General features: G+C 37.8%; 1 protein-coding gene across 1 annotated transcript in view; it reads left to right on the top strand.

Moving 5' to 3' along the window:
• Window positions 1-3,492: 3,492 nt before the first annotated feature.
• Window positions 3,493-14,416, top strand: part of ELMOD2 (ELMO domain containing 2) — a 29,746-nt gene continuing 18,822 nt past the window's right edge. Inside the window, exons 1-3 of the mRNA XM_050790256.1 lie at window positions 3,493-3,611; window positions 4,777-4,928; window positions 6,813-6,841. Coding sequence (XP_050646213.1) covers window positions 4,787-4,928; window positions 6,813-6,841 — 171 coding nt within the window. The 5' untranslated portion in view covers window positions 3,493-3,611; window positions 4,777-4,786. The remainder of the gene's footprint in view (window positions 3,612-4,776; window positions 4,929-6,812; window positions 6,842-14,416) is intronic.

The raw sequence follows: 14,416 nt of genomic DNA, 5'->3' as shown, positions 1-14,416 counted from the left end.
TGTTTTTTATTTCTTTATCTGTAGCTTCATAGTGATTCTGGTGCTATCTACTGTAATATTTTGATATGCTCTAAACTTTCCTTTCATACCTTAATATTGTCTTTTTATTCCCCCGCTATTATGGTACACTTTCCACCATCATTATGGTACATCCGATAATTCCAAAAAGGGTTTTCACCATCCTCTGCCACTCAACATTAACTTGTAACATACAACCTTGGACCCTCCCAACCAGGGGTCATATGAAGATTTCTTCTCTCTCAAGTTTCTCTTTTTATTTTTTTCTTTTTATTTTTTTTAGACAGGGTTTCATTCTGCTGCCCAGGCTAGAGTGCAGTGGTGCCATCATGGATCACTGTAGCCTTGACTTCTCAGGCTCAAGTGATCCCACCTTAGCCTCTCGAGTAGCTGGGGCTACAGATGCGCACCACCACACCTGACAACTTTTTTCTATTTTTTGTAGAGAAGAGTTCTCACTAGGCTGGTAGTGAACTCCTGAGCTCTAATAATCTTCCTGCCTCAGCCTCTCAAAGTGCTGGGATTATAGACATGTGCCACTGTGCCCATCCTTCCCTCGTTATTTATCCTCTTACCCACAACCTTAATAGACAAGTTAAAATCATTACCCTGTGCTAAACACACTTTATTTTCCTATTTTTTTCATCATTGCTACCTTTAAACTCCTCCAGGCTGGGATAATCGGAACAGATCTGATAGGGTAGCTTAGGTGAGGTGGATACAGGAGCTAGAGTAGGTTTCCTTTCTCTAAGCTATTGTTAATGTGCTGTCAAACCCTTTGTAGGGATCCTGTCAATTTCTTCCTTCTCTATTCCCTCCCCTCACTTGCCCTTCAAAAAATTTTTAAAGATCATTCTACCTGATTCAATGTTTATTTCTCTTATTCTGGTCAGTATCTTCACCCCAGCCCATTAGCTTTCTTCTGAACAGCTTAAACTTTCTTTTTATTTATAAAGCCCATTATCAGTAGCTGTGAGAACAAATCTGCCTTGGCATTCTGCATATTCGAATCCTTGTTTTCTCACTAAAAGTATCCTACTGGGAACATATGCATGAGGGATTCCCCCTAATCACAATGTCTATAATAGTGCGGGGCAGAGGCATAGGGAAGCTCAACACTAATCATCATAAAACCAAGCAGGGTTGCCACTGCCCTTTATATTTTTAATGCTTCCACAGAAGCAACAGTTTCACTGTTAACAAAATGGATATAAAGTTTTCCTTTTCCGTATAAATTCAAGGTATTTCAGACATCACACACTCCCAAAGGGGCGCTGATATTTAATTTGGGTCTTCTGTGGATCAAATACTGAACACTGTGACAAGTTGATGATTAGCAGTCATACCAGAGAACTCTTTCCATTAAGTAGTTTCTAAAATCAACAGTTCCATGGCTGTTTAGCCTGAGAATCCAAGAAAGCAGAGATTCCTCAGTACTACTAAAAAATATAACCAAATTTCATTCCACTATTGCCTTTGGTTTGTATGTAGGTGTATCTGATAAGGCCAGGTAGATGCACACAGGTTGAGAGACCTAGGGACCTAACCTGTGAGAAGGTCCCACTTTCTCCATGAAACCAGAATCTTAATCTTAGGATATGATTAGCCTTTAGCTAGCCACAAGAAAGAAGAAAACCAAAGAGAATAAGAAATAGAGATGGACAATCTTTCCTGAGAAACAGGATTGGTTTAATGTATCTGCCAGTTACATGCAAGGGAATTAGTGGAAAAGGGAAGAGGCAAAAGGTATGCATAAGAAATTTTAATGTACAGTGACCCTGCTTACAATAAATGCAGCTTCATCAATTTCTCAGGTTCTGACAAAACATATTAGCATTCTCTTCTCTTGGGGAAAGACATAAATGGAAGTGGGCCAACAGGCAACAGGGAAACAAGGAGGAGAGAGTTCCTCTACAGCACTGCCTACACTCAATATAGCACTTTGAAAAGGCAAAAGGATTACATATAGAATTATCTCACCTTCTACTATGTAAAAGTTTGTGTAATAATGGAGAACCTCCTGAAATAGTAGTTTACATCTCAATTTGCCAAATCAGCTGTGCACTTTGCCTTTCTAAATCTTTTAATCTACAATTCAAAAAAAATTACATTAGATGATAGTTATAAGTTCTCTTTAAGATTTAAGATTCCATGATTTTACTAATATAGTGTCTATCCAGACTTCATTACAAGTTCATTGTTTGTACAGGACAGGGATGATGGCTTATGCACCCTGCACATGGCTAGTGTTCTACAATTCGTCCATTGTTTAAATGCCAGTTGAGATGTGGGAAAGTGTGTATCACTTGCTTCAAGGAGCTGGAAGGAATATACATATGTACACTTGCATATAATATTTTTGGAATTAGAAATAAGAAAGTAATACTGGTTGTTTCTGAGCAAGGTGACTGAGGTATCAGGAGTTTTGGGTGGATGGGAAAATTTGTTTTCAATATCAGTTGTCCTTTGTATTTATATTCGACTCTCCCCCTTGCTCTTTCTCCTCCAGCCACCCCGACCTTCTTGCTGTTCCTCCATTTCAAAAACGCTCCCAACTCAAGGTCTTTGCACTTGTCATTCTGGTGCCTGGTGCACTCTCCCTCCAGATACTCCCACAGTGAACTCCCTTACTTCATTCAATGAGACCGAAATGCTACGTTAATACTGAGACTTCCCTGACCACACTGTATGTAATGACTTCCCCCACAGACTCCCCATGACCCCTTAGCTAACAACCCTTAACATTTAGTAGCATCTGACATACTGAATATTTGCCTGCTTGTTTAGTGTTTGACTGCCTTTTGGAACACTGCCTGTGCTAACAATCAACAAATACTTGTTGAATTAAGAAACTTACTGTTTAAGATTTTTAAAAAGTAATCACGAAATTACTTTTTCAACAAAAACAACCAGTTAGGGAATAAACATTTGATAAATTAACTTTTAGATCTACAGTATTATAGGATAAAGTCCAAACTTCTTTTCTCAACACACGGACTTTCCTCAACACACGGACTTTCCTCATCTGCCACGTATTGACCACAGTCAAGTAACCCGTTCCCTTTCCTCCTGCATAAAGTGGGGCTATTCATAATTACTTCACAAAATTAAGATTCAATGCAGATGAAAGCGCTTTTGTAACCAACGCACTGTAAGTTACCATAAGCACAGGATTTCTTCCGCGCTTGGAGCCTAGGAATAGTACATGGTGTCAAACTGCGCTAATGACCTGAGGTTTAAGGACAGGAAAATCTCCAGTGCAGCGCTAGCAGACACTACTCTGGCGCGGGGCGGGGCTCCTTACCACCGTTGCCAGGGAAACTGTCCGGGCGTCCCTAGTCTCTGAGCCCGTGCGCCGGGGCCACTCAGCTCAACCTCTCTCCTGCGCTAGCAATAGGTGGAGCGCCGGCCAATCGGAAGAGGCCGGAGGGGCGGGGCGGGCAGTGGCCCTGGGAAGGCGGGTCCGCGGCCTCGCTCCCTGACTTCCGGGTCGCGGTGCTAGCAGGGAGAGTTCCGTCGTTTCCGTTGCCGGCTGTTTGCAGTGGGGAAACCGAGGCAGCTCCTGCTCCCCCTAGTTCTTCCGCTCCTGTGAGGTGGCTGCTGTTTCTTTTCCTCTTGCCCCGCGCTGCATTGGTGCGGCTGCGCTGAGAGTGCGCGGGCTCGCGAGCCCCGCGGGGTTCTGCGGGAACCCGGGGGCGCCTGGGCCGGCGGGTCTTTGTGCGAGCCCTGCCCTCCCATTCGCGGGCGGCGCGCGAGGGGGGTCGGCGCAGCGACGCCCCGAGCCTTGGGGTGCTCAGGCGCCGATAGTAGTGCATCCCTTCTGCTCGGCAGTTCTGCGCTTTTGTCCTAATGAGCGCGGACTAGATGGCTTGATTTTCAAGATAATGATCAACCCAGCTGTGATGTGTGCTGTTTTCTGCACTGACCTGCGGCGACTTCGAATTTGACAGCCCCTCCTCAGGCCCTAGTCCAGAGATGACGTGTCTGTGGGAATGTTTAAGGCAGGAAGGAGACGAGCAATTTTGTTTTTAAGTATCTCCCTCTCACGAGTATCTCCCTGACTTTTTCATTTAGAAGCTGAAGAATTTTCTTAAGACATAAGATACAGTTGTATCGTGTGTATACTTAAAAAAAAAAAAAAATTCTTGTTAGTATTTCTGCCCTTGACCTATTGAATGGAAAGTCAAGAATGAGCTAAGGTGTTATATACTCCGTGTTCAACTTGTATACTTAAGTTTATAAGCCATATGTAGTGTTTTTATTTGCTGGCATCACCTGACTGGGACAGTTGTAACGAATTATCCACATGGGATAAGAAGAGCGTGTTCTATAAAAACAATTCTGATGTTTTGGTATATATTTTAATTGTTGATTAGTTGGGGTCCTCTTGATCTTGAACTGTTGAACCCCAATTCTCAAAGAATGGGAAATTTAGAAACTAAGATATGAAACACAATGATTTAGCAAACCATTCTGTTATTCTTTCAAGCCATTGAGTGGTTTGACTACGTTGTGTGAATTTTCGTTTTGAAAAAGTGATAAATTGGCCATTGAATCATCCATCATTTAATTAATGTAAGCAGTATATATTACACCTGCCATTGTTTTTAGATGCCTAATTAAACACTATCACAAAACAGACACAATGAAATAATAGATACATAATTTGAGATTTGATCAGTTGTATAAACTAATTTTTTAAATTTTAAAATTCAGTTTAAGGTCATTAAGCTTGTCTTGTATATTTCCCTCCTCCAGGAAAAAAAAAATGTTTATTTCTTTGTGGGAGTTCTTCTATGGGCACTTTTTTCGATTTTGGATGAAATGGCTATTACGACAGATGACTGGGAAGTGTGAATTGCAGCGAATATTTGATACCTATGTAGGTGCACAAAGGACACACAGGATAGGTAATGTTATTCGAAAAAGAAAAAGTGCTAATAAAAGTTTAACTGAATATTTTTCTCAGTCCTCACAGTGACAGATGTATTTCTTGTGTATCCTGACAAGTCACTTAAACTGAATTTCATAAGCTTTGAAATCCTGCTTTGACTCTTTCAGCTCTAAAATTGTATGAATTTATAGAAAAAGTGATTATTGAGTTGCTTATCTGTGGAAAGAATTATCTCCTTTGGCTCCTGAAGTTTATCAGTTATTCCTTAGATTATAGCTGCAACCTATTTTCTGGTGAAGAATTTCTATACTTATATAATCCCTTTGAAATTTTCACTCACATGATGGGATGAGTGCCTCAGTCTAGATCCATTTTTATACTTGGCATCCTTCATCAGCCTTTTACTTTCTTACTGTTACTTATGAAAGGCCAGTAATTAGATATCCAGTGGTCTCTGGGAAAGACTATTAGACTCATTCTCACTGTCCAATACCGTAGCCAATAGCCACATTATATTGAGCATTTGAAATATGGCTAGTCTAAATTGAGATGTGCTGTAAGTGTAAAATATAAACTGTATGTCAAAGACTTACAAGAAAATGTAAAAAAATTTCAGTAATTGTTTATATTCTCTATATGTTGAAATGGTAATATTTTGGGTATATTGGGTTAAAAATATATTAAAATGTTATCTGTTTCTTTTTACTTTAATGTGGCTATAGAGAATTTTAAAGTACACAAATGGGTCACAATTTGGGTTGTGTTATATTTCTGTTGAACAGTGTTGCTCTGGTACCTTCTAAAATACATCAGTTTTCAGTGCTTCAGTGAAAATTTTACTCTAAAATTTGAACATATATGAGTAAGAACTGTGGTTTGAAGTCGCTTCTTTTCAGCCAGGGTCAGGAAGAGCAGAGAAGTGCTCTAGCTCATGCTCTCTGTGTTAAACAGAAAATTGTGAATAGCCAGATTTCCTTTTGTGTTAATCAAGTGTGCTTCAACTGAGAAATCAACCCCTGTCAGGTTGAGAGAGTGGAGTATTGACAATTGGAACCTGTATCCAAAACAACATCGGAAGAATGACAGACAGAAGCTGCCTCAGGGCAACTGGTTGATGAAGTTTAATTACTTTCCTAGTTTTCTTACAACTTCATGGCTGACTTAAATTATTGCTGCTTTTTTAACTTGCCCTTTTGACTACTCAAAAGAGCAAAGTACATCTTGATAAGAAATCTCTTCAGGCAGTATGGGTTGGTGTTTTAGAGTGTGGGGGAAGAATATATATAAAGGCATTTGTTTGTGGCAAAAGCATTTTTCTTATATTTTTCAAATTGCTGAGAAAAGATTATTCGTAAATGTGCCAGAAATTTTTTTAAATAGACCAATAAAAATGTTCCTGTCATTCTTGATACAGAAACCAGGAATGGAGAAGCTATTTGTCTGGTGACAGAAGGGTTGACCAGATAATCTGAAGTCCTTGCTCCTTTGTTGTACAATTTGGTTGCTGTCACCTCAAATGTAAACGCTCAGGCTAACAAATGAAAATGCAATAGAGAGCACTCTCATTGTAGTGTTAAGATGAGTTTCTGGGACCTGAGCTACTGTGAAGCAATCATGGGTGAGTTTGCAGTGGTTAGTAGACACTTCGGGGTCTAAACAGAAACAGATGACCCCAGGTAATGAGGTTGGTGTCCCCTCTTTGGATAGATATGTTGTGTTCGGTTGAGTTATTTATACTGTAAGATTAAATTTTAAAATGCTTGCTGTTATGTAGAAATTATATCTCCCGGAACTATTAGTTTATTACTGGTTTGATATTTTTACTAGTTGTTTATTATAAGGTAATCCACAAACAGCATTCAATGGTAACATCTTTTTTTTTTTTTTTTTGTCATTTCAGAAAATTCCTTGACATACTCCAAGAATAAGGTAGGATAACATAAAGGTGGTAACTCTAGAAAACTTAACTTGGACATATTTTTTCTTAAAAAAATAAAAAGTGCCCTGCTAGAAGAGTGTTTTCTATAAGGAGCGTTGAGTGAAATTTTCCCCCTTTAGAGGTAATATTCTGTTTTCAAATGTTTCTCTATGTATGTGTGTTTTTCATGTGTGTTTCAAAGAAAATACTTGAATAATTCGTCCTGTTCTGAGGTTTTACTTGTTTATTTTGCTTTAAGAGTTGATAGCTTTTGGGAAAGCAGGGCCTTAGAAGGAAAGCTGTCTTTTAGACAGTGTCTTCCGGATAGGTTATGTGAGAGAAAAGCAACTTAGGATAATAGAGAAAACCCTGGGTTGTGTACCTTCTGAGCTCAAATAAGTCATAATTCATGCTATGTATTAGTCAGCTTTTGCTGTGTAACAAACTATTATAAAATCTCAGAGGCATAAAATGATAGTTGTTTCTTGCTCATATGTCTATGGGTCAGCTGGAGAAGCCTTACTTCAGGCTGAGGCCAAGTTCCTGTTTATTCCATTCGTCTCATCTGGGACTCAGGTGGGGGGTTAACAGGTACCTGGTGAATGTTTTCACCATGGGTAACTGAAGGCCCGACCACACAAACATATTTTAAGTTTCTTTGTGTCATGTCTGTTAGCAACCTGTTAGTTAAAACAAGTTACGTGGCCAAGTGCAAGTCAAGGGGTGGAGAAATATGATATGCCCACCATAAGGCTATGGTAGGGAGTAGGTTGTATAATTCAATTACAGGGTAATGAAGAATTGGGACCAGTAATTCAGTCTACCACGTGCTGTTACTTCCCTATTGTAGTTCACAGTTTTGTCTACACGTAGATTATTTGGTGTGGCAAGGATAGAATATGGGTCATCTAGACCATTGTTTGAAATCCCATAATAGAACACAACCAGTATTAAACAATAATAGGAATAGAATAGAAAATATTTAGAAACCATTGGTCATAATATGGTTAAATATATTTTAGGAATTTTTTATACTATTATAATTATTTTAAATATTTCTGTGTACATCTGTATGTATTTTAGACATCCACATGAATGTTTGTTCTTAGCCATAATGTAAAATGTGGCTTAAGGTCAAAAATGTTGCTTTGCTACTGTCTAGTAATATGAATCGTGCCAGAAATAAAATAGACCTTCTTGAGAGTTGCAAGCATATCTGTTATGTTCTGAAGAGTAACCTTTAAAATAGGTACTTTAATGATTTAGTTATACTCTTCAAGAATGGTCTATGTAAGAATAACTCATATATAAGTGAATATTTGGGGGAAGAGTCCAGAGTTACACTCCTTTGTTCAGAATTGTTAGAGAGTGATTAATGTATTTTCGAAAATGAGGATACGGAGGTCCTGAAAGCTAACAAGTTGCTGGTTCTCAACATTTATTTATACCTTATCTATTTATATAGTTCCTTTGTTTGAAACATAGGATGCAGTTTCCCAAAGTAACAATATTATAAATTGTAGCAGATGCAGTTGGGGAGGTGTTATATTTCAGGTCCATTACAAGAGTAGTTCTTAAATTAAGGATGAATCAAAATCTTCTGGAGGCCTGTTAAAACACAGAGTATTGGGCCCCACCCCCAGAATTTCTGATCTGGTTCTGATTGCATTTCTAACATGTTCCCAGGTGATACTGCTGCAGCTGTTCCTGCTGCTGGGGGCAGTGTCTTGAGGCACTAATAGCATATTAGTATGCTGTCTCGGAACTATTGTGGATCATAACTGCTTTAACTTAGTTTCGATAGGAAACTGTGTGCATTTTTCAAACTGACCTTAAACAAGTTGGTTTGGAACTATTTGGGTGCTGAACCCTCTAGAATGAATTGTTCTGTGAAACCTATTTTCTTTAAGCCTCGATGTTGTAAAGAGAGTAAAACCATAACTGAGCTCTTTATATTATACCCACCATCCCCAGCTTCCAACCCTAATTTTTCAGTAGTGTATTCCTTCAAATACCTTGACATCTCTCAGCCTGGAAGTTGACCAACACTGCCGCTGCTGTCTACTAAAACTCTTCTCTGGTCCCCTTCATGGCTCTCTGACTTTACTACTATTCTTGCCTTGCGCACCGGTCATCACCACTGTGCTGCCTGTTATTTTCCGAACACATCGGCATGCTTCTGGTTTATGACCTTTGCACCAGGTCTTATGTTTAACTAGGATTATCTTCTTCTGCTTAAAAGCTTAGCTCACTTCTTCATTTTCACGTTTTCCCTCAGTTATGACATCCTCTATGAGATTTTCCATGACCATTCTCTACCTAAGGGTATACTCTTGTCTCTGTTTATGATCCCCTTTCCTTAGTTGTTTCACCGTAGCACAGACCATCCCTAGCATACCAAATATTTTACTTACTTGTTTTTCCACTCCTGAAAAGAAAAAGGCATTCTTTGGGTTTTGTTTTGTTTTGTTCACTGATGTTTTTCTAGTACCTGAAACAGTGCCTGGAATGTGATAAGGACTCTGAATATGTATTGAGTGAATGAATGAATAAGTGAGAAAAATAAGAGGTTAAGGAATAATAAGTAAATGAAAATTTACTTTTTTCAGAATAGAGTGTGTAGTGTGTCTTTTATTTACCAATTTACTGCAGAGGTTCTGGAACTGGCGACCCAGTATCACATCTATCAGTGTAATTGTTAGTACTGCATTTATAACAACAGTTTTGGTCACAGAATTTATTAATGGGATTGTATGTGTGGTAAAATCATGCCAAGCTTAAGTGGAACAGTACATAAGATGCTACATTTAAGAACTCCAGTGCCTTGGTCAAATCCATTCAAGGATTTGAATGACTACCGTATGTTCAATATTCAACCAGGGTCTTTGGGATATTCAAAAGATATACAAAAGAAGACTGAAATTGAATGTAATTGTAAATAGAGGTTTAGAGAAGCAAGAGGTAAATGTAGTCTAGAGTGTTTGGGGATTTTAAAGTAGTGGTTACAAGTTAAAGAAAAATAAAATGTTCATTTTTTTTTTTTTTTTGACACAGAGTCTCGCTCTGTCGCCCAGGCTGGAGTGCAGTGGCGCAATTTCGCCTCACTGCGAGCTCCGCCTCCTGGGTCCACGCCATTCTCCTGCCTCAGCCTCCCAAGTAGCTGGGACTACAGGTGCCTGCCGCCATGCCCGGCTAATTTTTTGCATTTTTAGTAGAGATGGAGTTTCACCGTGTTAGCCAGGATGGTCTCGATCTCCTGACCTTGTGATCCGCCCGCCTCTGCCTCCCAAAGTGCTGGGATTACAGGCGTGAGCCACTGTGCCTGGCCTAAAATGTTCATTATTTTTTACCTCTGTTGCTTGCTGTTAAAAAGTTCACTTGAAAAGTAAACATTAAAATTGTATTCTTATAACTTCATTATTCAAAAATAGAAATTGCTGATAGTACGTTGGAGGGCCTGCAAAGAGAATCGTCAACAAATGGGTAAATACTGAAATTAAATCACTTATGGTTTATTCTTTTAAAGTTTTAAATCTAAGATAAACTTTCCAATAAACAGAAGTAGCTTTATCAATTTAAAAATATAATTTATGTGTGTATTGCACCTAATTTGTATATTCCATTTACTTTGTAGGGTAAATCTTTTTCTCATTTTGTGATATTTTGGTTTACCTAATTACATTTTTATTCTATGAAAAAGTCGGGGTTCAAATCCTGATATTATCAATTACCAGTTGTTTGACTTTGTGCAAGTTACTTATTTGCTCATTCTAAAAGCTATTCATACCCACATAGTTGTTTTGAAATTAGAGATACTACTATGAAAACAGTCTAAGAGAATGCCCAATACTTGATAAGTATTCAACAAATAGTGGTTACTAATAATATTAATTATAATAGAATTAAGCCAATATATACCATAATCATTTTAGAAGTTTGATATTCATGAAAACCTCTTTGGTACTTCAGATTACTTAGCATTACCAATGATTGCTGTGAATAAAAGTGATTTTAATCTATTCAGAGTGATTCCCTAAAGCAGTGATCTTGGAGTATGATCCTGTTGGGTTATGAACTGTTCCACAGTGTGCATTCTTTCTTTGTTAAAAATTGAGTCTTATTTGCTTATATTTTAGATTAAGGACTATTTATCAATTAGATATTAAGGGTTACTAAACTTTGGGATTTATAAACAAATATTAATGACTTATCAGAATCTGAGGAGTCTAATTCAATATTCTGCTAAGAAGTCTGGCTCCCATGCAATATATGACAGTATAGCAAAGCTCCATGTACTTATGCATACACAGGCATCTGAATTTCTGAAAGTTAGGGAGAAATACTTTGGCAATCTATTAGTGTTTTTGGTGGCTGTCTTTGTATTGCAGCTGCTGTCTTAGGTTTTAAATAATAATAATATAGCTGTTAGATAGTTGAATAATAAATAAGTTTTATGACATTAGTTTTCTTTTAATGCTATAGTGATGCACATTTGCATTTTTGGGCCTCTACTTTTCCATTACAGCCTATAGTCATTCAAAGTATAATAAGGGGATTCTATGAGCAACTTTATGCCAGTAAATTGTTCCATTTATATGAAATGGACAAAGTCCTTGAAAAACAACTTACCAAAACTAACACAAAAAGAAGTAAAAAATCTAAATAGTCATGTACTTAATAAAGAAATAGAAGCTGTAATTTAAAATTTTTTCACAAATCTCCAATCTTGGGTTCACTAGTGAAGTGTTAAACATTTAAGGAAGAAGAAATAATACCACTATTACATTAGCTCCTAGGAAACAGAATAGAAAGAAACACACTTTATGGGGCCAGTATCATCTTGATACTCAAGCCAGAGGTAGACAACATAATATATGAAAATTACAGTTCAATGTCCTTCATGAATATAGGTGCAAAAGTCCTTAACAGGATGCTAGCAAATTGATCCCAGTGATACATAAAAAGGATAATATGTCATGTTGAGGTTTTTTTTTTTTTTACTTTAAGTTCTAGGGTACATGTGCGCAACGTACAGGTTTGTTACATATGTATACATGTGCCATGTTGGTGTGCTGCACCCATTAACTCGTCATTTACATTAGGTATTTCTCCTAATGCTATCCCTCCCCCTTTCCCCCACCCCACCACAGGTCCCTGTGTGTGATGTTCCCCTTACTGTGTCCAGTGTTCTCATTGTTCAAGTCCCACCTATGAGTGAGAACATGTGGTGTTTGGTTTTTTGTCCTTGTGATAATTTGCTGAGAATGATGGTTTCCAGCTTCATCCATGTCCCTACAAAGGACATGAACTCATCCTTTTTTACAGCTGCATAGTATTCCATGGTGTATATGTGCCACATTTTCTTAATCCAGTCTATCATTGATGGACATTTGGGTTGGTTCCAAGTCTTTGCAATTGTGAATAGTGCCGCAGTGAACATACGTGTGCATGTGTCTTTATAGCAGCATGATTTATAATCCTTTGGATATATACCCAGTAATGGGATGGTGGGTCAAATGGTATTTCTAGTTCTAGATCCTTGAGGAATCGCCACATTGTCTTCCACAATGGTTGAACTAGTTTTTTGGTACGGAGCCTCGCTCTGTTGACCAGGCTGGTGTGCAGTGGTGTGATCACGGCTCACGGCAACCTCCACCTCCTGGGTTCAAGCAGTTCTCTCATCTCAGCCTTTCAAGTAGCTGGGATTGCAGGTGCACACCAGCATGCCTGGCTAATTTTTGTATTTTTGGCAGAGACAGGGTTTTACCATTTCTCAGGCTGGTCTCAAACTCCTGACCTCAGGTGATCCACCCGCCTCTGCCTCTCAAAGTGCTGGAATTATAGGCATGAGCCATCGCACCCGGCCCGTCATGTTGAGTTTTCAGAATCAATGTATGTAATTTACCACATTAACAGAGTAAATCAGAAAAATATGAACATTTCAGCAGATACTGAAAAACTGTTTTGACAGAATTCAGTACCAATTCATGATTAAAAAATCTCAACTAGATAAGGAACTTTCTCAACCTATGAAAGGCTGTGAAAAACATGCAGCTAACATGATACATAACACTGAATTATTGAATGCTCTCCACATTCAACTAAGAAGAAGACAAATAGATGTACTCTCTCTGCTTTTATTCAGCATCATACTAGAGATCCTAAGTAGTGCAGTAAGGCAAGAAGAAGCAATATAAGACATAATGATTGGAAAGAAATAAATTATATTAACAGATGACATTATGAATGTAGAAAATCTTAAGAAATCTACAAAAACTACTGGCATTATTAGTAAATGAATTTAGTAGTATTACAGGACATGGTATACTACTGTATGTTAGCAACAAACTTTTGGAAAATAAAGAACAGTACCACTTACAAAAGCATCCAGAAAACATAAAATATTCAGGGCTAAATTTAATGAAAGATACATAAGACTTCTGCACTGAAACTCCCAGAGAAGATTGCTGAGAAAGATGAAAATGGAACCATACACTGTATTCATCCATTGGAGGTCTCAGTATTATTAAGATATTAATTCCCAAATTGATTTATGGATTCAATGCATTTCCAGTAAAAACCCCTGCAGACTACTTTTGAAGATTGTGACAAGCTCATTCTAAAGTTTATAAAGAAATGGAAGGGACCTAGAATAGCCCACATAATCTTCTAAAAGGACCCCCACTACCTGACTTTAAGACTTTCTAGTCAAAAGATGAGTATAACAGATGAGAGACCAGAAATTGGCCACACCTAATATGTCATATAATTTTTAACAAGGGTATCAAAGCAATTCAGTGAGGAGAAGAAAGTCTTTTCAATAAATAGTGCTGGAACAACTGGGTATATATAGGGGAAAAAACAAACCTCAGCTTCAATCTCTTACCATACATGAAAACTAATTTAATATGGACATTAGACCTATGTTTAAGCTAAAACTTAAAATACTCTCCTATGCTCTGAAAGCAAGCATAGGAGAGTATCTTCCACCTTGGGTTATGCTACCACTTAAAAAAATTGAAAAGTTAAATTTCATCGAAATAAAACTGCTTATCAAAGATATCTTTAAGGAAGGGGTAGGCAGGCCACAGACCAACAACGTATTTGCAGCATATTTTTCTGATAAGGGACTTGTATCTAGTAAAGCACTTTTATAAGTCAGTAATAAAAAGGCAACAGAATTTTTAGTGGACAAGAGTCTTGAATAGTCACTTGACAAAGGTGTATATATACGTGTGTGTGTGTGTATACACACTTGGAAAAGTGCTCAGCATTATTAGTCGTCAGGGAAATGCAAATTAAAGTCACAATAAGAGGACACTAAAAGTTACCTAAATGAAATAGACTAACAACACAGATGTTGCAAACACCAGTTGGAGTATAAGATGATATTATCACTTTGGAAAGTGGTTTTGGCAATTTCATTGAAAGTTAAACACATACTGCCCTATATCTTAGTAATTTCACTCTTAGGTGTCTAAGAAATGAAAATATATATTTATCAAAAGTATAATAAAGTGTGATCCCAAACTGGGAACAATGCAAATTTCCAGTACCAGGAGAATGAATAAGCAAATTGAGGTATA

The sequence above is a fragment of the Macaca thibetana genome, chromosome 5, assembly GCF_024542745.1.
Source record: "Macaca thibetana thibetana isolate TM-01 chromosome 5, ASM2454274v1, whole genome shotgun sequence".
Taxonomy (NCBI): Eukaryota; Metazoa; Chordata; class Mammalia; order Primates; family Cercopithecidae; genus Macaca; species Macaca thibetana.
Note: the sequence above shows the minus strand (reverse complement) of the source record. Positions and strands in the feature narration are given on the sequence as shown.